The sequence below is a fragment of the Protopterus annectens genome, chromosome 6.part0 (genome assembly GCF_019279795.1).
Source record: "Protopterus annectens isolate FY-2018-M chromosome 6.part0, PAN1.0, whole genome shotgun sequence".
Taxonomy (NCBI): Eukaryota; Metazoa; Chordata; order Ceratodontiformes; family Protopteridae; genus Protopterus; species Protopterus annectens.
Window position 1 is genome coordinate 1,063,325,261 of NC_056737.1, and position 24,673 is coordinate 1,063,349,933.

Below are 24,673 nucleotides of genomic sequence, written 5' to 3' on the forward strand. Positions count from 1 at the left end.
CGTCGGTAATCAGGGGCTGCGTAGGTGCCTCGCTGAGAACCGGACCACGTGTAGTCGGCTTTGGCGTGGTGTCGGTAGAGGCCACGGACCTAGAGTGTCGGTCCTTGTCTTTGCGTTTTTTAGACAAAACCGGAGTATCCGACGACATAGTATAGTTAAATGCTTTCCCAAAATAAATGCTGGGCGAACTCCGCCCGACGCTTAATAGTGCGTTTTTTGAATGTAGCACAAAAGCGACAGCCCGAGACGTCGTGGTCTGGGCCTAAACAAGGAATACAGAGGGAATGGAAATCATTATGCGGTATTTGCTTCCCACAAGAAATACAATTATTAACTTTGTCGGACATCGGTCTGAGGCAAGAAAAGTTTCCCCGACGGGGTACTTAGCTTTTAAGAAGACTTCGGTTTCCAAATTTTCGTAATCTCAGGAGCTGGCCGACCGGCACTTGCGAACTGCTTCTGCTTCGGGCACCGCGCGGCAAGAAAGACTGAAGAAAATGGCGTCGTCTGGTTCCTTTATACCCCTGTCGCACTGACGTCAGGGAACAAGCGACGACAACCGACGCCAGACCTAGACTTTGGAATTCGGCCGACCGAGGACCCGCCTGACGGCAGGAGAACCCATCTGTTATGACTGCAGCTGTATGCACGATGAACATAAACTGCTTTCCCCCACACAGCACAGCTTTAGACCAGGACATAGTACCAACACTGCCCTTATCTCATTCCTAGACACTGTTAACAGAGCCCGTGACTCTGGATCCATAATATCTGCACTCTTTCTTGATCTCTCAAAAGCATTTGATACAGTCTCACACCCCCTCTTACTACTCTAGCCAACCTTAACTTATCTCCCTCTACTCTCCAGTGGTTCTCTATCTTACCAACAGACAACAGTCTACCATCTGGCAAAACTGCTTCTCTCCATTCATAAATACCAAAACGGGTGTACCTCAAGGCTCCATATTAGGACCCCTCCTCTTCAATGTATTTATCAGTGACTACCATACTAGTCTTTCAAACTCTACTCTAATACAATATGCAGATGACTCCACTATCATCTGCTCCTCCAAATCTTCCCCCCTACTACAACAGCTTACCCAAGAAGCTTTTTCCTCCACTGAATCATGGATGTCCCAGAACCATCTAGTCCTAAACCCCAACAAAACAAAACTCCTTATCTTTACTCCAACCAAAAACTTCCCAATAAATATGTCAGAACTCACTGTTCAGTCCCAAAATAAAATTATCATAGACGTTGTCCCCAACACTAAGCGGCTTGGTGTCACCATTGATGACAACCTAACCTTTGACCTTCATATCAATAACAACATAAAAAAACATCAGAAACTAGGATCCCTTTATAGGCACAACCACTTTCTTACTTCTCCAGCAAAAAACACACTCTCACCTCAGCATACCTGCTTCCAACACTTCTATATGGGGCACCCATCCTTACAAACGTACAATCCTCTCTAAAAAAACAAACAAAATTCATGCTACAACAAAACTGCCAAATTTGCCACCAATGCCAAACTCTCCACCCATCATTGTACTACACTACAAGAACTCAACTGGCGTGAACTCCCCCAACATCTAGTATATCTACAACTTACTATTGGCCAGAAACTCATTAATTCCCCTGATGCCTGTCCATCCCTCTCTAGTTTACTTATCATCTATCACCCAAACCGGCAACTTACATCTGAAAATAAACTACTACTAAATGTCGATAAACCCAAGCTTTCATCCGGACATATATTATACTCTTTTTATGTCTCCAAGCTATGGAACAATCTCCCCCCTGGACTTAGAGCAATCCCTAACCTCATTATATCATGTGTGTGTGTGTGTGTGTGTGTGTGTGTGTGTGTGTGTATGTATATATATATATATATATATATATATATATATATATATATATATATAAAAATGTGTGTGTATATTATAAATGTGTGTGTATATTATATATATATATATGTTTGATATATATATATATATATATATATATATATATATTTTTTTTTGTGTGTGTGTGTGTGTACACGCTTGTAAATCTTGACAGCTCATAATCCTGAAATTCAAAATACTGAAGCCAAAATCTTGAAAGTTCAAAATACTGAAAACTCAATAGTGAATTTCATAACATTGAAAAAAAAAAAAGGGGGGGGGGGTACACCAACACTTACATATATGTGTATATACCATCCACAGCCCTCCAACACAGAGAACTCCATTATGTTACCAACACCACACTCCCACAACCATATCATCCCATTATTCTTGCCTTCTCTATGCATATGTCTTTACTTTATCTCCATAATTACCACTTATCACCATCCACTTAGCACCATGTACTGTATCAAATCACCCACCCTACCATACACCACAAACAATCCCTCCATACCTGCAAACACACAACTAATTATCTATTACCCTTTAAATCTTACAGCTCAACTCTCCTATCCATTATACCTATCAATCTAAAAAAACACCTTAGCCTCAAATACCACTTCCTACCTATATTCTACCTTAAAACCATCACCAGAATTGCAGCTCAACTACTACTAGGAGGCGATATTCACCCCAACCCTGGCACAACAAACACCCATATCACACCTGACCCCAATCTCCCATTTAAACACAAATCCCCTGATATACTCATACTAAACCTAAACATTCGCAGTATCAAATAAAATAGAACAGTTACAGGGAACCATCTTTGTATATAACCCAGATATTATAGATATTACAGAAACATGGCTTAAACCCCACAGAAAAGGTGGTGGCATTGCCCTTCTTTACAAAGCCAATTTAAAAGTTCAGCTACTTCAAAAAGAAACCCCAGATTTCAACACTGCTGAGCTCCTATTCACCAAAATCCTACCAATCAATACAAACAACTAAACCTACTCAGCATTTATATACCACCAGGAGACAACATTAAGACACTAGAGAATCTATACTCCACTGGGCTTCCCATTCCCTGTCCCAAGAAACTGTACTTTTAGGTGATGCCAACAGAGTGGAACACCATACACTCACCCATAGCTACCAACCACATAAACCTATATAATTTTGTACGACTCAATACACTCACCCAAAGGAATTGACAAAACCACCAGACGTGAATCCACCTTAGACTGGATCCTGACTAACCAGCCCAGTACTGACCACCTATCCGGGATACTACCCAATTCCTCAGTGACCATAACCAAACCATTCTCCTTCGTCACAAACTAAAATCTACGAACACCCCTGCTCTTACAAATCCTCTCCCACAAAAACTTCTCCCCAGTACAATTCTCAGAAACCCTAAAATCCTGTGACTGGGCTCCTATAAAAACCCTTCCCCTGGATATTGCAGTATAATACTTTAATGCCAAATTCCTAGGGATTTTAAACCAACTAGCACCACTGAAAACAATAAGATTGCAAAGTAACCCCGCTCCCTGGTTAAACAAAGCCACTAAAAACTTACTCAAGACTAAAGACAAAGCTTGGTTAATTTGGCAAAAATGCAAAACTCCTGAAACTAGACAAAGCTTTGCTGAGTTCAGAAATAAAGCAAAAATATCAGGTCAGGTTGGACAAGATAAACCACTATATTTCCCTACAAAGGAAACATAACCCACAGAAATTCTGGGCTGCAGTGAGTAACATCCTCCAGCCTGGAAAAGTCACCACACCACCCCCAGATGTCAAAGGTCTTGATTCACATATAGCCTCTAGTTTCAATAATTACTTTACTTCTTCAATACTGAGCCAGGTTAAGTGCAATACCACCCACAACTCAACCTCAACCCTTAAACTACCAGACTAACTCCACCCCCTTTACACTCACCCCAGTACTAACATCTACCATTCAAAATCTCTTAGCTAAACTCAAACCTACCTCCCTAGCTGCTGACAGTCTTCCAGCTAAATATCTACAAATTGCATCCAAGGCCATCTCCTACCCAGTCTCCCGACTTATTAACAGATCTATCACCCCGCATACTATTCCTTCATTATGGAAAACCTCATATATCATATCCCCCTCCACAAGGGAGGTCCATCTAATGACCTCTCCCAACTACCGTCCCATTGCAATCCTATCACTTCTCTCAAAATTCTAGAAAAATGTATCCACCACCAACTCCTTACCCACCTTCTAACTAAAACCCAACATGGATTCAGACCTTCTCATAGCACCAACAGTGCCCTAATGAACTTTTCCAATACCATAAACTCGCACAGGAACCAAGGAAAGCTGGTCTCTGCCACCTTCTTAGACCTATCCAAGGTATTTCATACTCACCTGTCTAGCAGAACCCAACCTTGATGACCCCACTCAACAATGGTTTAACAATTACCTAAACAACTGGTCACAATCTGTCAAATGGGGCAAATCCCTATCCCCCCACTCCCTGTCACATGTGGTGCCCCACAAGGTTCAATCCTTGGCCCCCTTCTCTTCAACATATTTACAAATCATCTCCACCTAGCTACCACTAAAGCCAACATTGTCCAGTATGCGGACAACACTACCTAATCTGCTCAGCAACAAACATCCAATTACTTCAAATTAAAGCTCAAGAATCCTTCACTGAGGTAGAGAACTGGCCAAATAATTACCAACTAATACTAAACCCCAAAAAACCACAGCTAATACTATTCCACCCAACCAAACACTGCAACACCACCTTTACCATTATGTCAACCAATGGCACCCTCATCACTCCAGTAACAGAGGCTAATCTCTTAGGCATCACTACTGATCACAAACTTAAATACAACAAGCACATATCCCAAACTATCTCCAACGTCCATAAAAAACTAGGCTGCCTATATCGTTGCAAACTATTCCTAACCCGAGACTAGAATAACAATAGGCAGAACTCATCTCTTATCAACACTGCTTTAAGCCTCTTCAGTTCTCACCAATATCAACAAAACCAACCTGAACAAACTCTCTACATGCTACAATAAAATAGCAAGGTTCGCTGCCAATAATAGATCACATTCCCACCATTGCCTATCCCTAACTAAACTGCACTGGTTAGAATTTCCAAACCTCCTACGCTACCACCAACTGATTACAGCCCATCAAATTCTTTTCCATCCGGGGAAGTGCCCTGCCCTTGCCGACATGCTAAACTTTCACAACCCTAAAAGGGAGCTATTTTCATGTATGAAAAACCTGAGTTAAGGTAATCCATGCAATAACAGTTCTGGGGAGGCCTTATTCTCCCATGATGTTGCCAAAGCGAACACCCTCCCACCTGAACTCAGGCTACAAAGTCACACAGGCACCTTTAATGGCCTTCTTAAAATTACACCTCAATACTAACCCTCTCTGCAACTGCAAAGACCCCCCCCCCTTGAAGACCCACTTTTCCATATGAAAGTGACCTGTTGAAGCTTTTAATGCATACACTATACTCTCACCTGAAATGTACTTTTTGGATATATTGTAAATAATGGTACTACTCCTGAGTATCTTACTGTTCTACATAATTGTTTTTTTGTACTTCATGGTTTCTCTTATCTTGTATGCCAGTTTTATTGTTATCTAAAGCATGCATCTACACTTTTATTTCTTTGGAGCTTTTCTCCCCAGGAATCCACTGAAAAAGGACACATGATGTCCAGTTGGACTTATCCTGGTAAAATAAATGTTAAATAAATAAAATAAATGTGTGTGTGTGTGTGTGTGTGTGTGTGTGTGCGTGTGTGTGTGTGTGTGTGTGTGTGTGTGTGTGTGTGTGTGTATGTGTGTGTGTATGTGTATATACCCGGTTCAACGAAGGCACGCCCATTCACTCATGTCTTTCGAACGCCAGTCGACCATGGGGAGGACATGCAGACTCCACACAGAAGGCGCTCCAGCTGATAATCTAACGGGAGAACCTCTTGCTGTGAGGTGAGAATGCTACCGCTGCACCACCATAATACTAAAAAAAACTACAGGATATTAATACTTACTATATGCCACCTGAAGTACATAGAGAAAAATGAAAGACGAAGCATATTAGTTTACTCAAACTATTAGCAGGGGGTCTGCGCCCCCTCCACACCCCTGCTACTTAAATATATCAACTCCAAGATCGCACTTTACTACACTAAGATGAGTTATACTGTGGTATAGCAAATTAAAAGGGAACATGACTAAGGTTACAAACAGGCACTCATGAAGCACGGAATGGTATGTTTGCCATTTTCTTCTATGGAGTGCAATCTTGGAGTTGATATATTTAAGTATCAGGGGGTGTGGGGTGCAGGTGGGCTTGCCCCCCCGCTAATAGTTGAAGAGTAATATCCAAGTGCTCATGTACTCTGTTTTTTCAAGATTTTGACTTCAGTATTTTGAATTTCAAGATTATGAGTTTAAGACTTACAAGTGTTCAGACCCACACACACAGATATATACACAGATGCACACACACACACACACACACACACGCACGCACACACACACACACACACACACACACACACACACACACACACACACACACACACACACACACACACACACACACACACACCAGTGGTCTAATGATGATCACTTAAAATGACAAGAGTAGGACCAAGAGCTGACTCCTTACAAGCTTCACAGCCATCCCCATCTACATCAGGCACAATTACTAGTTACAGAGCACAGCAGTAAATTATCTGGCACAACTACACTTCTGCATATAAGAGCTGAAGTAAAATGCTGCATACTTTTAGAAACTCCACTAGAATCTGTCCCATTCTTTTCAGTTCAGCAGGTAATTAGACAAAGTAAAACTAAAAGTGTACAAATAAGCAAACAGTCTCACAAACATTACAACAGTCCACATAAAACACAAGATGCAAGATTAGATTACCTTTTGAGTATCCGCTTTTGGTACAGCCTTTGGAATGCCTTCATTTTCAATACCATTTGCTTTTGGCAAGATCATACCTTGAGTAAACTCTAGAAAATTCAAAAGAAACTGTTTTAAAATTAAATTAGAAAACTGCAAATAGACAACCACAGCATGTGTTGCTACCAACATAAAACTTGCAGCTACTGCACTTCCCGACAAAAAAAAAATGTACGCACAAGTCTAATCAGGTCAATGAATGGTACAGTACAATGGGATAGGACTTGGATGGTTGAAAATTCTAGTAGAACAGATACTTAGCATTTCACTTCATATCTGCAGAACTTCTGCAAAAAAAAGGCGGCCACCAGCTTATAAAAGTTTACTTCAATATCACACTGGCAATACACAAAATGAGATGGGCCAACATGCTCACATTTCCATTCCTTTTGCCCCTAGAGCCTATTGATTTCATAACACTACCATTCTATTGGACTGCCAGAGTTCCATAAACAAGGTAGCTGGAGCATCACAACTGAACACACTTTAAATCTGCTCATATTTTGTTTAAGCAAGTTAAAAGGCTTAGTGTTAGCCCCATGGGCACTGTTCACAAATAGACAAAATACCAGAAGCATTCACTTAGCAGCATAGTGAGAATGCCCTTATCCATCAGCTCCTGTACCTTATTTGATTTACTTATATTAAAGAAAAAAAGGAAAAAATAAATCAGACAAAAGGAAATCAAAACTGGAATAAAACACTGAATGTAGTAAACAGATGTGATCACTGCAAGACGCGAGTAAAATTTAAAAAAAAAAAAGTGTTCTGGCAACACCATACACAAATAAAACCCAACTAGATGCAAGTAAATGAGAAGTACTAGGTTGTGAATGAAGAACACAATTACAATGGAGTTTTTGCGTGTAATGCACACACAACAATGGAGAGAGAGAGAGAAAGAAAAAGAGAGAGACAGAGAACTCCCCTCTCTCAAGTTTGACTACTGCATACAAACTCATTCAGCAATGTGATGAAAACAATTAAAACCCAGTTTTACCACTATTTTCTTTGTTGTACTGTTTCAGAAAAATCACTTTTACTAGGCAGAAATTTACAATAGGGTCTACATTTGTGGCACAAAATGTTATAGTTATGTATAGTTTACATAAATGCCCTCTAGCTACTCCAAATGTACATTCGCCGGCACGAGTTACGTACTCACCATAATGCACAGTCTCTGTGTTGTCCATTTTCATTTATCCTCGACATACGGGTTCGGTTCCAAGCTTCGGAACAGACTCTGCCGTTACTTCAGCTCGCAAACTCCAAAAACTCAAGCTTAACCCTTACCCATAATGCTCCTCTCCAAGTTACCCCAGATCAAGTTTGCTGAAAGCAGACAGAACGAAAAACTCCAAAGCCTTCATAGAGACCATATCTGGAACCATATAACAATAACAGTAAGTGATATGTCCATTATCCATTCCACCAAAAACTCCAAGGGCAGGGGGAAGGAGGGAGGGGAGTCGAGGATAAATGAAAATGGACAACACAATGGAACATTATGGTGAGTACATAACTTCTTTATCTGATGTTGTCAATTTTCATTTTATCCTCGACATTTGGGACAGAGTCCCCAGCTACCTTAGCCCTTGAAAGGACTCTGGGAAGGATATTCCTGAGCATCATAGAATGACACTCTTCCCATAGAGACCAGATCCAATTTGTAATAGGTAATAAAAGGTATGAAGGGACGCCCAAGTTGCTGCTGCACAAATATCATCCAAAAAAGCTCTAGACTGAAAAGCTGCTGAAGTAGCTACAGTTCCTGTATAAGGTGCCTTTAAAGGCCTAGACAAACTTTTTTTTTTTTTTTATCATAGATGAAAGAAATATATTCTTTAAGCCATCTGGCTAGTCACTTTGCTCACTGGTTCGCCAAGGGTTGCAGATGAAAGACAAAAATAGCTGGTTGGATTTTCTCAGATCCTTAGTTCCGTGTAGAGAGAAACGTATTTGTCTGTGAACATCTAATAAATATAAGCAGTATTCACCTTTGTTAGCAAAGTTGGGAAAAATACTAATAAATTAATAGTCTGATTAATGTTGGTCTCTGACACTACCTTAGGCAAAAGGGAAGGATTGGCTCTTAGCAAAAAGTACAGTTTTGTACCTACCATAAATGTAGATGTTCAAGTGTTCACACTGTTGCAGTCATTACACTTGGGTTATCCAGTCGGCCAGAGTTCCAAAGTCTTGGTCCGGCGTCGGTTGCTGTCACTTCTTCCCTGACGTCAGTGAGCCAGGGGTATACAAGATGCATCCGACACCATTTTCTTCCATTTTTCTTGCCCCACATGTCAGGTGCCCCCAAGTAGGTAGGCAATACATACTGCTAATAAAACATACATAAAAAATAAAAACAATACCTTCAGTTACAAGCAAATACACCACAAAGGTTGCATAGGATAGAAAGGTATAGATAAGTCCAGCTAAGACAGAGGAGATGGAGGGAGGGTAACCTGGACTCCAGCAGTTGTGAACACTTGAACATCTACATTTATGGTAGGTACAAAACTGTACTATGTTCATCGTGTTACACTGCTGCAGTCATTACACTTGGGTAGAATCCCAAAGCTAAGGTTGGGTGTCTGGTCTATAAAGAGTTAGGATTGGCTATGAGGCCGCCCTGCAGAACTGCAGTGGCAAATCCTGCTCTGGATTTAGAGTAAAGAGGCAAGTGGTAATGCTTGGTAAAGGTGTGCACTGAACTCCAAGTTGCAGCCTCCAAAATTTCCTTGGTTGGTAGTACTCTGAGAAAGGCTGTTGAAGTGGCTGTTGCTCTGGTAGAATGTGGCCTAATGTTATTAGGGACTGATTTTCCATGCTGTGTGTAGCAGTAACGTATACAGTGTCCTATCCATTTGGAAATAGTCTGCTTTTAGATAGCCTTGCCCTGTGATCCTGCAGCATATGCTACAAACAGCTGCTCAGTTTTCCTGAAAGCTTTTGTTTTGTCCAAGTAGAAGCATAGCTGCCTGGTATGTCCAAAGAGTGCAGAGGTTTCTCCCTTTTATTCTGGGGGTTTGGATAAAAAAGTTGGCAAATGGATGGTTTGGTTAAGAGCCACACTAGATACCACCTTTGGCATGAAGGTAGGGTTTGTCCTTAAAGAAACCCTGTCCTGATGAAATATTATAAAAGGTTCCACTGCCATTAATGCCTGTAGCTTTGAGACTCTTCGTGCTAAAGTTACTGCCAGGAGCAGAGCTGTTTTCCATGATAAAAATTTTAGATCGGCTGTATTGGCTGGCTCAAAAGATGGCAAGGTCAGTTTTTCCAAAACTGAATTGAGGTCCCACGTTGGTGCTCTCCGGGGCGGTCTTATGTTTTTAGCTCCTCTGAGGTACTGCTTTAGCAAGGGATGAGAAAATAAAGGAGGATCCGTGTTGTAATGAGCTGAAATGGCAGAAGCATGGATCTTAACTGAAGAGAAGGATAGGCATCTCAGTTAAGTATTGCAAAATCTTAGGAATGTTTGGGACAAGAGGGTCAAGGCTTTGAGCCTGGTTCCAGGCACAGAATCTCTTCCATTTTTCTGAGTAATATTTCCTGGTGCTAGGCCTCCTGGCCTTCAAAATGACATCCATAACAGCTTTAGGGAGAGGTGTTGTCTGTTTACCTAATGAATCTGCCATGCAGCCAGGTTTAGGGTTTTGAGCTGACCGTGCAGGATCGGATTGTTTTGTTGAGTCAGAAGGTGTGAAATTTGAGGCAAAATCCATGGTGGGCCTTGAGCTAAGTTCTTTAAGATTGGGTACCAGTGCTGGCGTGGCCAGTCTGGGGCAATCAGGATCATCTGCATTTTTTCCTGTCTGGCTTTTAGGAGTACCTTTGAAAGGAGAGGCAGTGGTGGGAAGGCAAAAACTTTTAGGCTTTTCCAGCTGAACGAAACAGCATCCACTTTCCATGCTTGTGTATGGTAAGGCCTTGTGCAGAATTTTTGTAGTTGGCAATTCAGTGGGGAGGCAAAAAGATCTAGGTCTGGGCATCCCCATTTTTGCTTTACCATGCTGAAGATTTGTGGATTCAATTTCCATTTGTCAGGGTCCATGATATTTCTGCTGAGATAGTCTGCCAGAGTATTTTTCTTTCCTGGCAGGAATTGTGCTTGCAGATGAACTTGATAAGTTAGAGCTGTGCTCCACAAGTTCATGGCTTGCCTGCATAGGGGATAAGAATGAGTGCCCCTTTGCTTGTTTATGTACCACAATTACTGTGGTGTTGTCTCTTTAATAATTGTCCTGGATGCAGAAGGTCCTTGAAAGCTGTTAGGGCATTTTGAACAGCCAACATCTCTTTTTGATTGATGTGAAGATGCATTTGGTCTGTGGTCCACTTGCTCTGAATACATTTTCCTGCCATGTGTGCTCCCCAGACATAATCCGAAGCATCTGTTAGTCTGCCTGGCTGTGGGTAGAGTGAAAGGCTGACCCTTGTTGAGGTGACATGCCTGTGCCCACCATCGAAACTCCTGTTGTAGGCAGGAAAGTATTTGTAATACTGTTTCTAAACAGTGAGTGTGTTGAGTCCAAACATTTTTTAGGTACCATTGTAATTTCCTCGTATGCAGTCTGGCATATGGAATTAGTAGTATGCAGGATGCCATGAATCCCAGGGCCTACAGAATTTTTCTTGCAGGTAGATGGGATTTTTTTGCCAGTAATTGAAAATATTGAGTCAGTTGTCCTTGTTTATCTCGTGTGAGATAAGCCTTCTGGGCCGTTGTGTCCAAGCTGGCACCCAGGAATATTATCTGTTGTGAGGGCACTAGTTTTGACTTCTTTTCATTTACTGTGTACTCTAGAAATTAGCAGCCTTTTTACAAATGCCAGATGCTTTAGAAGAATGTCCTTTTTCTCTGCTTGAATGAGACAGTCATCCAGGTATGGATATATTTGAATTCCTTTTTGTCTGCAAAATGCAATTACTGGTACCAGGCACTTTGTAAAGACCCTGGGCGCATTAGATAAGCCAAAGGGCAGGGCAGTGCAGATAATTGGTAATGCATTTTGAATCTGAGGCATCTTCTGCAATCTTATTGGATAGGGACATGCAGGTATGCCTCTTTGAGGTCCAGAGTAACAAGCCAAGCCTTCTTGCCCAGCATGGGAAGAAGCTGCTGTAGTGTCAACATTTTGAATTTTTGAACATTCAGGTAAGTATTTAGAATTGAAAGGTCTAGTATGGGTCTCCAGGTTTTGTCCTTTCTGGGGACCAGGAAGAGTCTTGAGTAAAATCCTTGTCCTTGTTCCTGCTGTGGTACTTTCTGAATAGCTCTCATGTCCATGAAGGCTAAAATTTGTTTTTGAGCCTCTGCCCATTGATTTTGTGGCAGGTTTGGCATTCCCTTTAACCTTGGTAAAGTGTGAAAGTGGAACCTGTACCCTTGAGACATAATATTCAGAACCCATTTGTCTTGGGTGATTGTTTGCCAATTTTGAGAAAAAAAGTGAGTTTCCCCCCTAAGGGGGCTGCCAAAAGGGTAATGCTTGGCATACAAAGGGGGAAGTCAATGGGACTGTTTCCTGTGAGGTTGAGACTTTTCCTCACCTCCTTTTGGGGTTGAGGTACCCCACTGTCGTTGTCTTTAAGAGCCTTGGGGTTGAGATCTGCCTCTTGGGCGTCTGTACCTGCCTCTCTGTGGCCTGTCTGACACTGGAAAGGACCAATTCTGTGTAGGCCAGTTTCTGCTAAATCGAGGTGGCTGTACCTGTAAGAAATCTTTGACTGTTTGCATAGATTTAGCTTTATCCTCTATTATCCTTTATTTTTGAATCAAAACCCCATTGCAGAGTATGTTTTCCCACCTGTTCAACTGCATGCAATAAATCCTGCATTTCTTTATAGTGAGGAGCTTCTGAGCTTGTAAGCATTTTCTGTTTTAACTGAGCCATTAAATATTACTGGTACTTAAGCATGTGAAACTGGCAATTTAAAGCCCTTACTGCTAAAGTTGCAGAAGTGTAAACGTTCTTCCCCCATCTATCCAATGCTCTAGAATCTCTGTCAGAGGGGACTGGATTTTTTGCAATGGAAGCCTTAACCCCTTTGGGACCCTGGGAAATGGTTTCTGGATCAGCAGAAGGGTTTAAAGAAACTTGTGAGAGACAGGGACTCTAATACCTGTCTGGCTTGGCTGGAGCAGGGGGTAAAGAATCAGGAGATAAGCTGGATTCAGAGAACACAATATCCAACACGGGCAGAATAGCAAGGGGCCTGGCAATAAAAGGAAGTCTCTGAGCCTTTTCTTGGATTCTGAATAATCCTGACTTTCCGAATGGAAATGCTCCCTCATGGTATGTAAAGTTTCCCCAAAAGAGTAATCCTCAGGAGGAGAGGCTGAAGGAATAGATTCTTCAGCAGAGTCCTCATAGGGGGGTAGAGAGTATCCCTGGTCTGAAGAGGAATCAGAGACAAAGGAAACCTGATCAGAGGAATCATAGTCTGTATCCTGCCTAGGCCTTTTATCAGGAGGGGGGTGGGAACCCGATTAGAGTAATGAGGGGTTCGGCCATTTTGAGCATCTGTTTCTTAGGCATTGAGGACTGTCCTGGAGAATGCTGTACTTGCTTCTTTGTCTTTAATGGTGTTTTTGTCTTGGCTGTTGCTTTAATGGTAAGTTGTGAAGGTCTGAAAACACCCTCAGAAGCAGATGCCTGCTCAGTAGTTCCGGACCCATCTGAGGGATTAGTTTCCGTAGGCCCAACACCTTGAGTTTCCAGAGGCTTAGTTGTCTCCACGTGGGAGTCAGAGGCGGCCTGTGGCTCTGAGGTAGCGGGTGTCAGGGGCTGCGAAAGCGCCTCGCTGAGAACCGGCAACTGGTCTAGAAGAGGCTTAGTCATTGGTTTTGGACCTCGGATGCTTGTCTTTGTCCTTGTGTTTTATGAACTGCGGTAGTCGGTTGATCCGACGGCATTGTATAATTGAACCTTCGGGCAAAGGAGTGCAAAGCAAAATCAAAACGTCGTTTTATAGTGCGTTTGTTAAATCCAGCACAAAACAGACAACTAGTGAAGTCGTGATCAGGGCCTAGGCATGGAATACAGTAAGAGTGGAAGTCCTTATGAGGTATTTACTTCCCACAAGAAATACAATTATTAACTTTTTCTGACATCGGTCTGAGGCAAGAAAAAAAAGTTTCCCCAATGGGGTACTTAGCTTTATTGAAGACTTCGGATCTGAAATTCGACTTCAAAAATCTCAGGAGTAGGCCGACCGGCACTTGCGAACTGCTTTTGCTTCGGGCACCACGCGGCAAGAAAGACTGAAGAAAATGGCGTCTGATGCATCTTATATACCCCTGGCGCACTGACGTCAGGGAAGAAGCGACAGCAACCGACGCAGGACCAAGACTTTGGAACTCTGGCCGACTGCAGGACCGCCTGATGGCAGGATAACCCAAGTGGAATGACTGCCGAAGTGTAACACTGTGAACATCCCTCTCTTTGTGGAAAATTAGGTAAGGATGTTTACATAAGGCTTGTATTTCTGAAATTCTTCTGGCAGAAGTTACTGCCACTAAAAACAGTTTTCCAGGATAAAAACTTCAGATCAAACTCAGCTGATGGTTCAAAGAGGAGGCTGAACTATGTCTTGCTGCACTAAGTTGAGATCCCAAATTGGGGTATGATTTTTGTAAGGGGGGTTTAGCAAGAGCATTCTTTAAGAAGGCCTTGCAATGCTTATGAGAAGCCAGACAGGGTTCTTTAAAACCATTACTGAATTAGAAATTGCAGCCAATTGATTTTTTATGGTAGACTGGGAAGCACCTGCTTTAAAAAGTGAAGCTAAAAATTCTAGGATTTTATCAATGGGCACTGAAAAAGGATAAATACAGTTATCAAACTCAGAAGGTAAACATCCTCCATTTACTACCATATAGTTTATGGGTAGCTGTTGGCTAAGAGAATAGGACGTACTGGGGTGGAAAGTGAGGGAAGCCTGGCTATTAATGGAACTGGAGAAACCAAGCGGTCAGCTTGAGGTTTACAATGTTTGGCTGGATTAATCCCTCTGGATGGGATAGAAGGTCTGGAGCTGGGTCCAGAATCCAAGGCTGTTAAAGCAGATAAGGCCAAAGGAAGGGGAACCATATCTGTCGAGGTCAATAAGGTGCAATACGGATTATTTTGCTCTTCAGCCTGATTGCTTTCTATAGGAATTTTGGGATTACAGGAATTGGAGGAAAGGCATACAGCAGTCTGGAGGGCCTAATGTGGAGAAGAGCATCTCCCAACAACTCCCCCGGAGGGATATCAGGGCAAAGTAGTTGCTGCACTTGCTTAGGGGAGAAGCAAATAGGTCAAGGCAAGGCTGATCCCATTGATGGAAAATCCTTAGTCACCTCTGGACTGACAAATCACTTGTGAGGCACGAAAATACACCTGCTTAGTTTGTCTGCTATCACACTGGAACTCCCTGGAATGTGCATTGCCAAAAGAAAGTGGTTGGAAGAGATCGCCCACTGCCACACACACAGATTCTCAACAAAGGGGATAGGATCTGGTTCCTCCCGGTTTGCCGATGAATCAAACCACTAACATTTTTGTCAGTATGAATTGCAATTGTTCTCGAAGGAAGAGCAGTCTGAAAGGCTTGCAGTGCTAGAAGTGCTGCCCTTAGCCCCAGTAAATTGATATGGAAGTTGACTCTGTGGGGGACCAAGTGCCTTGGACAGTCATGCCCAGATAATGGCCCCCAGCCTATATGGGAGGCATCCATGATCACTATGGCTTGGGGTTGTGATGGGACAAAGGGTCAGTCCAGAAGAAAGTCTTCGGAGTGCATCCACTGAGCTAAACCTTTTCTGCAAAGATTGGCAATCAATATCATGTCTGACACAGGTCGGTGTAACATTGACCATTTAAGACTCTAGCAACTCATGGGCTATCTTGCCAAGTGAACTAGAGTTATGGCTGTAGCCATGGAGCGTAGTGCTTAAAAAATTTAGACGAACAGTTACTTTTCTGTTCCTGATTACAGAAAATCAGAGTTCAGGTAAAGAAAGTAATCTCATGGAGGAAGAGAAGCTAAGTTAGAGTATTTGGAAGGGCTCCTATGAGCTTAAAATTCTGAGTTGGGGTCAATTTCGATTTTCGTAATTTACAGTTATTCCCAGATAAGAGCAAATGTGAAGTACACGGTCTCTTGCTTCTATCAACTGATGCCCAGTCAGAATGGTAATAAGCCAATCGCCAAGATACAGAAACACTTGGAATCCTTGCAGTCTCAAGTGAGCTGATACTACTGACAAGCATTTGGTGAACACCCTGAGTGTTGTGGTGAGACCAAAGGGCAGAACTCTTAACTGAAAGTGATTGGCTCCTAGCCAGAAATGGAGGAAGCTTCCGGATCGTTTATCCATCATTATATGTTAATACACATCACATCTAATGAGCGCATCCAATAGTCTTTTTACAAAAATGGATGGACTGTACTGCGACCATCTGGAATTTGGTTTATCAAACTGATTTGTTCAGTACACTGATCCAAAATTGGTCTCCAGTCCCCCGTTTTTTTGGTACTAAAGTACCTTGAGTAAATTCCAGACTCTGTGGTCTAGTGGGACATCCTGAATGACACTTTCTAGCAGTTTTTGGATTTCTAGAACTGCTAGTTTCCTCTGGGTGGAATGTCAGGGATTTTCTTACATAAGGGAGGAGGAAGAGAAAAGGGAAATGTCCCCTGCACCCAAGCATTTGATGTTATTTCTAACCAAACATTTCAGTGCAGGGCTAAGCATCCCCCCCCCCCCCCGACTTCATCCAGAGGCAGACAATCAGGCCCTCCTTTCAGGAGCACTGGTAGACTAGAGAAAGAATCCCCGAAAAACACCAGCAACAGACCTCTAGGAGTACGTATACAAAATAGAAAACCAGAGCCAATAACCAAGAAAAAGTTTAAGAACTCTGATGTTTTGGCACAAATGTCTTCAAAGACTGAGAGATAAAAGCCCCCCCCCCCCCCAAATCCCTGGTTTTGCAGCCACCTCTGCCATGCCAGCAGCATCTTCCATTAAAGTTCTCCCCTCTGACTGTGGGGGAACTCCCTCCACGTGTGTCCTGAAAAGGCCCTTTGGACTTCCTGAACCACAATTTCCCACTGCTTCTCTGATTTCTAGAGAACGGTCACTGAGGAATAGAAAAATGTATGCCCACAGCAGAAAGGGTCTTTCCATCTTTCTCGCACCTGGATAAAGTTTCTTTGACTTTTGGGCCAAATAGGGATGATCCAAAGGGTGCACTGATGAATGAAGACTTAAATGGCTCTGCAAAGTCACTTAGCACATCCAGGCAGGTCTCCCAATAGCAGCACCTGAACCCCACTGCGCTGGTGGTCCCTTCGGCTGCATGAGTGATGAGCTTAATGGACGAATTCGACACAAGACTCAAGGGTAGCCATTTGGATGCCAACTTTTCTTGGACGTCCTCAGAAATGGTTCCTGTAAGAGTATCCTACAACTCCTTGACCAGATACCCCTGAAGTAGAGTAAAATCTGCCAAGAAATTCAAGGACCTTAAAGCAAAGTTCGATGATGCATAGACCTGCTTCCCAAATCTTTCCATCGCCTGACACTCTTGGGTGGACTGTTGGAGAAACTCTCTTTGGCTAGTTCCTTATTTGTGGCTGCCACCATGACCATGGCATCAACAGCTAACCTTTTAGCCCAGAACGGTTTGCCTTCGGGGCAAACAGGATTTTGTCAGGTCTCCTGGGGATAGGTTTGATAGTATCAGGGGCCTTCCACACCCATTGTAAGATAAACTGAATGAGCTTATCAATGGATGGAATCACCTAAGAGGTAGAAGGTAGAGTGCTGAAGGCCTGCAGGTATACTGACTCCATGGAAGACAGATTTTGGGACTTCCAGGCACGCCTCTGTTTCAATAATTCCAGGAGGTCTCCAAAGGAGACCGGGGGTCCCTCCCATTCATCGAAGTTTGCGTCTTCAGTGATAGATTCCTCTGGGGAATCCAAGTGCTTCCCTCCTACACTTTCTCTTACGGACCTCCTCAGTGGGATGATCTGGGGAGGTATCAGAAGGGGAGAGAATTGTTATCTGGGACTCCTGTGGTCTCTGCACCCGCTGACTCAGAGTGCAGGTTGAATATCTGGGCATGAGGAGGAGAGAGACACTTGCTCTTTAAGTGGAAGGGGCCGAATGACTACGGAAGTCAGGTCTCAATCACCTCAAATACTGCTCCCCCCGAAGAGGTAAGGAAGCCCAGAAAGTACAGTTTTGTACCTACCATAAATGTAGATGTCCGATAGGTATGCATCTGCAGTCATAACATATGGGCTGTCCTGCCTCAGGCAGCCCTTCGGTCGGCCGGATTCCAAAGTCTGGGTCTGGCCTCGGCTGATGTCGCACTTTCCCCGACGTCAGAGCATCTGGGGTATAAAAGCATCAGCCGACGCCATTTTCCTCAGTTTTTCTTGTCCCAGATGCCAGGTGCCCTCTAGGAAGGCTAAATTTGGATAAATGCAGAAAAGTTCCAAACATTTGCAAAATTATATACATGTATAAACAAACAAATACACCATAATAGATTCCCCCAGCTAGCTAAAAGAGGGGCAAGTACCCTAGGAATACCACAGAGGGGTAGGAGGGAGGGTAAACCTGACTGCAGATGCATACCTATCGGACATTTACATTTATGGTAGGTACAAAACTGTACTATGTCCTTCAAGGATGCATCTGCAGTCATAACATATGGGTAGAATACCATAGCCAATCTGGGGGAGGAGGTACTAAGAAAAGGATGGTGTAGTTAAGATCCCCTGCAGGACTGCAGTCGCAAAACCTGCTCTGGATCTGGAGTATAAAGGTAGATTGTAATGCTTGGCAAATGTATGCACGGAGCTCCAAGTAGCAGCTTCTAAAATGTCCTCGGTAGCCACCCCTCGTAGGAAGGCTGTAGTGGTGGCCGTGGCCCTTGTGGAATGAGGCCTGATGTTTTCAGGAACTGTCTTTCCATGAAAGGAGTAGCAAAATCGAATGCAATTTCCTATCCATTTTGAAATTGTCTGTTTGGAAATTGCTTTTCCTTGCACCCCAGTAGCATATGCTACAAAAAGTTGGTCAGTTTTTCTGCTAGTTTTTGTTCTGTCCAAGTAGTAGCGTAGATGTCTGTGTATATCCAAGGTGTGCAAAAGTTTTTCCCCTCTATTCTGTGGATTAGGGAAGAACGTAGGCAAGTGAATAGCTTGGTTCCATGATAACCTAGATACCACCTTTGGCATAAAAGTAGGATTGGTTCTTAGTGAAACTCTGTCCTGATGGAAAATAAGAAATGGCTGCACTGCCATTAATGCTTGTAACTCAGATACTCTTCTTGCTGAAGTTATTGCCAGAAGGAATGCAGTTTTCCAAGACAGAAACTGTAGATCCACTGATGCTGCTGGTTCAAAAGGAGGAAGTGTCAGGTTTCTCCAGCACAAAGTTGAGATCCCAAGCAGGTAGAGGGGGTCTTCTTGGAGGTTTAATATTTTTGATCCCTCTCAGAAATTGTCTGAGGAGAGGGTGTGAGAAGATAGGTGGATCCACATTGTATTCTGCTGAAATTGCTGAGGCATGAATCTTAATGGAAGAATAGGACAGGCCATTGTGGAACAATTCTGCTAAGTATTCCAGGATATGTGTTATGCTTGCCACTGTGACATCCGAGTCTTTTGATGTGCTCCAAATGAGAAATCTCTTCCATTTAGCTGAGTATGTCTTCCTTGTGGAAGGCCTGCGAGCCTCCAAGATAATGTCCTTCACACCCTCTGTGATAAAACAGTGTGATTGGGATTTAAGGAATTTTCCAGGCAGTTAGCTGCAATGTTTTCAAGTTGGGATGCATGGTCTTGAAATTGTTCTGCGTCAGAAGAAGAGGCCATAGGGGGAGAGGCCATGATTTTGCCTGAGACATGCTTCTCAATAATGGATACCAGTGTTGCCTTGGCAAGTCTGGAGCTATCAGTATCACTCTTGGCTGTTCCTCCCTGATCTTCAGTAGAACCTTGTACATCAATGGGAGAGGTGGGAAGGCATATACTTTTAGGGCTTTCCAGCTGAAAGAGAGAGAGAGTCCACCCTCCAAGCTTGTGGGTGGTATGTCCTTGAGCAGAATGTCTTCAGTTGATGGTTGAGTGGGGAGGCGAACAGATCTATCTCCGGCATTCCCTATGTCTTTGCTATGAGTTGGAAGATGTCTGGGTGCAGCACCCATTCGTGTGCATCCATGGTAGTTCTGCTTAAGCTGTCTGCCAGTGTATTCTCTTTTCCTGGCACGAATTGGGACTGTAGTTGGATACTGAGTTTCAGGCATAGGTCCCATAGATTCATAGCCATCCGGCATAGACGGTAAGAGTGTGTGCCTCCCTGCTTATGTACCACATGAGCGTGGTGTTGTCTGTCCTTATTAACAGGTGGCCTTGTTGGAGGAAGGGTTTGAAAGCCTCGATTGCATGCATCACTGCCAGCATTTCCTTTTGGTTTATGTGCATGCTTAGCTGTCCTTGAGGCCATAGGCCTTGGATACATTTGCCCTCCATGTGTGCTCCCCATCCTCGGTCTGAGGCGTCCGTGGTGATGGTCTGCCTTGTTTTTGGTTTGTTGAAAGGCAACCCTCTGTTGGACAGGCAGGCCTGAGCCCACCACAGAAATTCCTTTTGAAGGCATGGAATGATTGGTATCAAGGTTTCAAAACTGTGACTGTGTTGAGACCATACACTCCTTAGGTACCACTGTAATTTCCTCATATGCAGCCTGGCGTGCGGTATCAGAATTATGCAGGATGCCATGTAACCCAGGGCCTGCAGGATTTTCCTTGCAGTAAGCCGAGTTTGTCTTGTCAGAATCATGAAGAAATCTGGAAGTTGTTTTTGTTTTTCTTCTGTGAGAAAGGCCATTTGGGTGGTTGTGTCCAGATCTGCACCCAAAAAGGTTATCCTTTGGGATGGCACTAGTCTTGACTTTTGGATGTTGACTGTGTATCCCAAGGCCTGTAGCAGGTGTATGGCACAGGCCAAGTCCTTTATCAAATTTCCCTTGTTGTCCGCTTTTATTGGGCAGTCTTCCAGGTATGGGTAAATTTGAATTCCCTGTAGTCTGCAATGTGCAACTACTGATGCCAGGCATTTCGTGAATACTCTGGGCGCAGTAGATAAGCCAAAGGCCAATGCGGAGAATTGATAATGCTCTGATCCTGCAAGACATCTGAGGTGTCTTCTGCAACTTGGTCGAATAGGGACGTGCAGATATGCCTCCTTGAGATCTAGAGTCACCAGCCAAGACTCCTTGCCCAACATGGGAAGAAGTTGCTGTAGGGTCAACATCTTGAATTTTGGCACAATGAGATAAGTATTCAGTGCGGACAGGTCGAGAATAGGCCTCCATTGATTTTCTTTTCTTGGTACAAGGAATAGTCTGGAGTAAAATCCTTGACCTTGTTCTGAACAGGATACCTTTTCTATAGCTTTCATCTGAAGCAAATTGTTGATCTGTCTTAAAGCCTCTGCCCTCTGATTTGGTGGAAGGTTTGGCATTCCGTTTCTTTTTGGCAAAGTGTGGAAGTGGAACCTGTATCCTTTGTCTATTATTTGCAGTGTCCATGTATCCTTTGTAATATAATGCCAGTTTTTTGAGAATAAAGCCAGCTTTCCGCCCAAGGGTGCTTCCAGTTGATCCTTGGTAGGCGGAATCAGAGTTAAGTCATTGAGCCTGTCCTGGTGTAGTAGTTGTTGTTGTTGCTGTTGCACTACTCCTCTGGTTGGCAGGCTGCCACTGACAGCCTCGGTAGGAGCCCTTCGATTGACCTCTGCCTCTAGGGCGCCTGTTCCTGACCCTCTGGGCTCTGTCCGAGTCTGGAAAGGACCAATTCTTAGCAGGCCAGTTTCTGCTGAATCTCAGTGGTTGTACTTGCAGGAAATCGGTGGTTGTACTTGCAGGAAATCTTTAACTGTCTGCACAGATTTTGCCTTTTCTTCAACCTTTTTTAAGATCTCCTGAGCAGAGGAGCCAAATAAATTTTGTTTCACCATTGGAGCATCCAGGAGTTTAGCTTTAACATGGTCTGGCAAAGATTGTTCCTTCAGCCAGGCATGCCTACGAATAACTGCCCCAGTCATAGCTGATCTAAATGAAGCCTCCAGTGCATCATAGCCACATTTTAAGAAATGATTGCTAACCTGTTGTGAATTGTGTACCAAATCCTGAAGGGATTTACTGTCAAGGGGTTCAGGAGAAGAAAGTTTCTTATTCAGTTATCTAACAAATACTCTTGGTACTGTATCATATGAAATTGACAATTTAATGCCCTGACAGAAAGAGTTGCAGAAGTATATACCTTCTTTCCCCATCTCTCTAAAGCTCTAGACTCTCTTTCAGAGGGTAGAGGATTTTTGGCAGTGGCGGCCGCAACCCCTTTAGGGCCCTGAGAAATAGTTTCTGGGTCTGCAGAATGGGCTTTATACAGATGGAAATGAGAATCCGGGACCCTGTAGTATCTGTCAGGTTTGGCAGGGGCCGGAGGAAGAGTATCAGGGGCTGTACTGACATCACTGTACACATCATCAATTACATTCAGAACAGGAGGTATAGCTAAGGGCCTATGTTGAGGCAAATGCAAAAAGGTCCTTAATCTTTTTCTAGAATCAGAGAAATCCTGACCTTGCCATTGAAAATGCTCTCTCATGGAGTGTAGAGTCTCACCAAAGGAAAACTCTTCAGGAGGGGAGGCCGAAGGGATAGATTCCTCAGCATCTGAATCCTCATAAGGCGAATAAGCCTCCTCCTGGTGGTCTGACGACTCAGACCCATGCGTGGAATCATCTGAAGAGTGTGGGTCAGAGGGGTCAGTCCTGGGCCTTTTGTCCAGAGGAGGGTGAGAGGCCCTGTCTGGGTGAGGTTGTGAACCCCTAATTAAAGAAATAAGGTCCTCTGCAAGGCTGAGGATCTGAGAACTAGAGGAAGGCCTCTGGGAGGTAGTTTTGGTAGGCAAAGCTTTAGATAGTTTGGCAACTTTAGCCCTAGAAAAGGCCTTAATGGACATGGAAGCAGGGGGCCTAGCTGCCCCACTTGCAGGAGTAGAAATGTCCAAAGGTATGGTGTCTGACATTTCCTGAACACTGGTTTCGGTAGGAAGTTTGGTAGCCGACTCAGCCGGGGCCTCCCGGGCCTCGGTGGTCGGATGAATGGGTTCGGAAGTAGGAATCTCCGAGGACTCGGTTTTGGCCGAAACCGAGACACTCGCGGTAGGCCTTGCCGTGGTTTCAGCCGAAGCCGCGGGCCGCGAGTGTCGGTCCTTTTCCTTCCGTTTTTTCACCAGATGCGAAGTCGGAGTCTCCGACGGCATTTTATAAGCAAAACTGGCCCCAAAAAATTCCTCTGCAAACTCCGACCGACGTCTAAGAGTTCGTCGGTTGAAGGAAGCACAGGCTAAACAGGCTGATACGTCGTGGTCTGGGCCTAAGCAAGGAAGGCAGTAGGAATGGAAATCCTTATGAGGCATTTGTTTCCCACAAGTTAAACAATTATTTACTTTGTCTGACATCGGCTGAGGCAAGAAAGAGTCCCCAATGGGGTACTTAGCTTTTTTCGAAGTCTTCGGTAGCTGAATTCACTGGATCTGACCGACCGGCACTTGCAAACAGCTTCTGTTTTGGGCACCGCGCGGCAAGAAAGACTGAGGAAAATGGCGTCGGCTGATGCTTTTATACCCCAGACGCTCTGACGTCGGGGAAAGTGCGACATCAGCCGAGGCCAGACCCAGACTTTGGAATCCGGCCGACTGAAGGGCTGCCTGAGGCAGGACAACCCATATGTTATGACTGCAGATGCATCCTTGAAGGACATCCAGAAAAGACTGCCTTGAAACCATGGTCACTCGCCGCACGGAAGAGACAGCTTCCAAGACTGAAGCCAAAGCTGAGCTGATCTGTGCCTATGCTCCAAGGTGCAGAGAAGACTCCGAAAAAAAATAGGAGCAGACTCTAGCCCCCCCCCAAAGCTGACAGGTCTCGAGAGTTCTCCAAATCCAATTGGACCGAAGACCTCTGAGCAAGGAGCGGTTCCAAAGACAGGCATATCTCCGGAACCGAAGCAGACAGAGCTGGGCAGCTTGGAGTCAAGAACTCTAATGCTTCAGATGAAGTCAGAGGAGGAAAACCCAGAGGGGTAACGGAAGGTTCAGTTCCCATACCAGAGGGGGTTGAAGCTGAACAATCCTCCTGCCTACAGTATCTTATTCACCAGTCTTTCAATATCATCCTAGATTAAGCTCTTGGTGGAACAGATAGAAAGGATGGAGGGTGATTTTGGACTTTCCAGGAAAGGAAGACAGCCTTCCTGCAAAGGGGTCAGTGGTTAAATATGAGGTTCTTGGATGGCTCCTTAAATTGCTTACTCAGTGCCAAAGTAGTTTGAAACTAAGGAAATGTCTGTGACAATTTTGGTGTCTAATACTCCAAATGTTCCTGCACCAAAATGCTAGGTGCCAAAGACTTTGTCTGTTCCGATAAACTCTGTTCCATAGCTCCCTTTGGGAGTAAAAAGTTTTAGTAGTGAAGTTGGTAGATTCCACAGGAGCCTAAGACTTGGACCTTTTAGGAGGACGGTGCTGACTGAGTAGAAGGCACCAATAGGCTTCTCTTTTTTTAGTTTCTTCAAAGCTTTGGAAGATGAGGAAGGGGAAGACGCATTAGTCTTACTCTTGGCCTTGTCAGAACCAGCTAAAGCCTCACTGAAGGCTGAACAATGAAACAAACATTTTGAAGGGTATGTTTCCTAC

General features: G+C 43.8%; 1 protein-coding gene across 2 annotated transcripts in view; it reads right to left on the minus strand.

Annotated features, from left to right (window-relative positions):
* The window catches only part of AHSA1 (activator of HSP90 ATPase activity 1), a 926,619-nt gene that overhangs the window by 626,332 nt on the left and 275,614 nt on the right, over positions 1–24,673 (minus strand). For both annotated transcript variants that reach the window (XM_044074685.1, XM_044074684.1), the window contains exon 5: positions 6,855–6,943. In XM_044074685.1, coding sequence (XP_043930620.1) covers positions 6,855–6,943 — 89 coding nt within the window. The remainder of the gene's footprint in view (positions 1–6,854; positions 6,944–24,673) is intronic.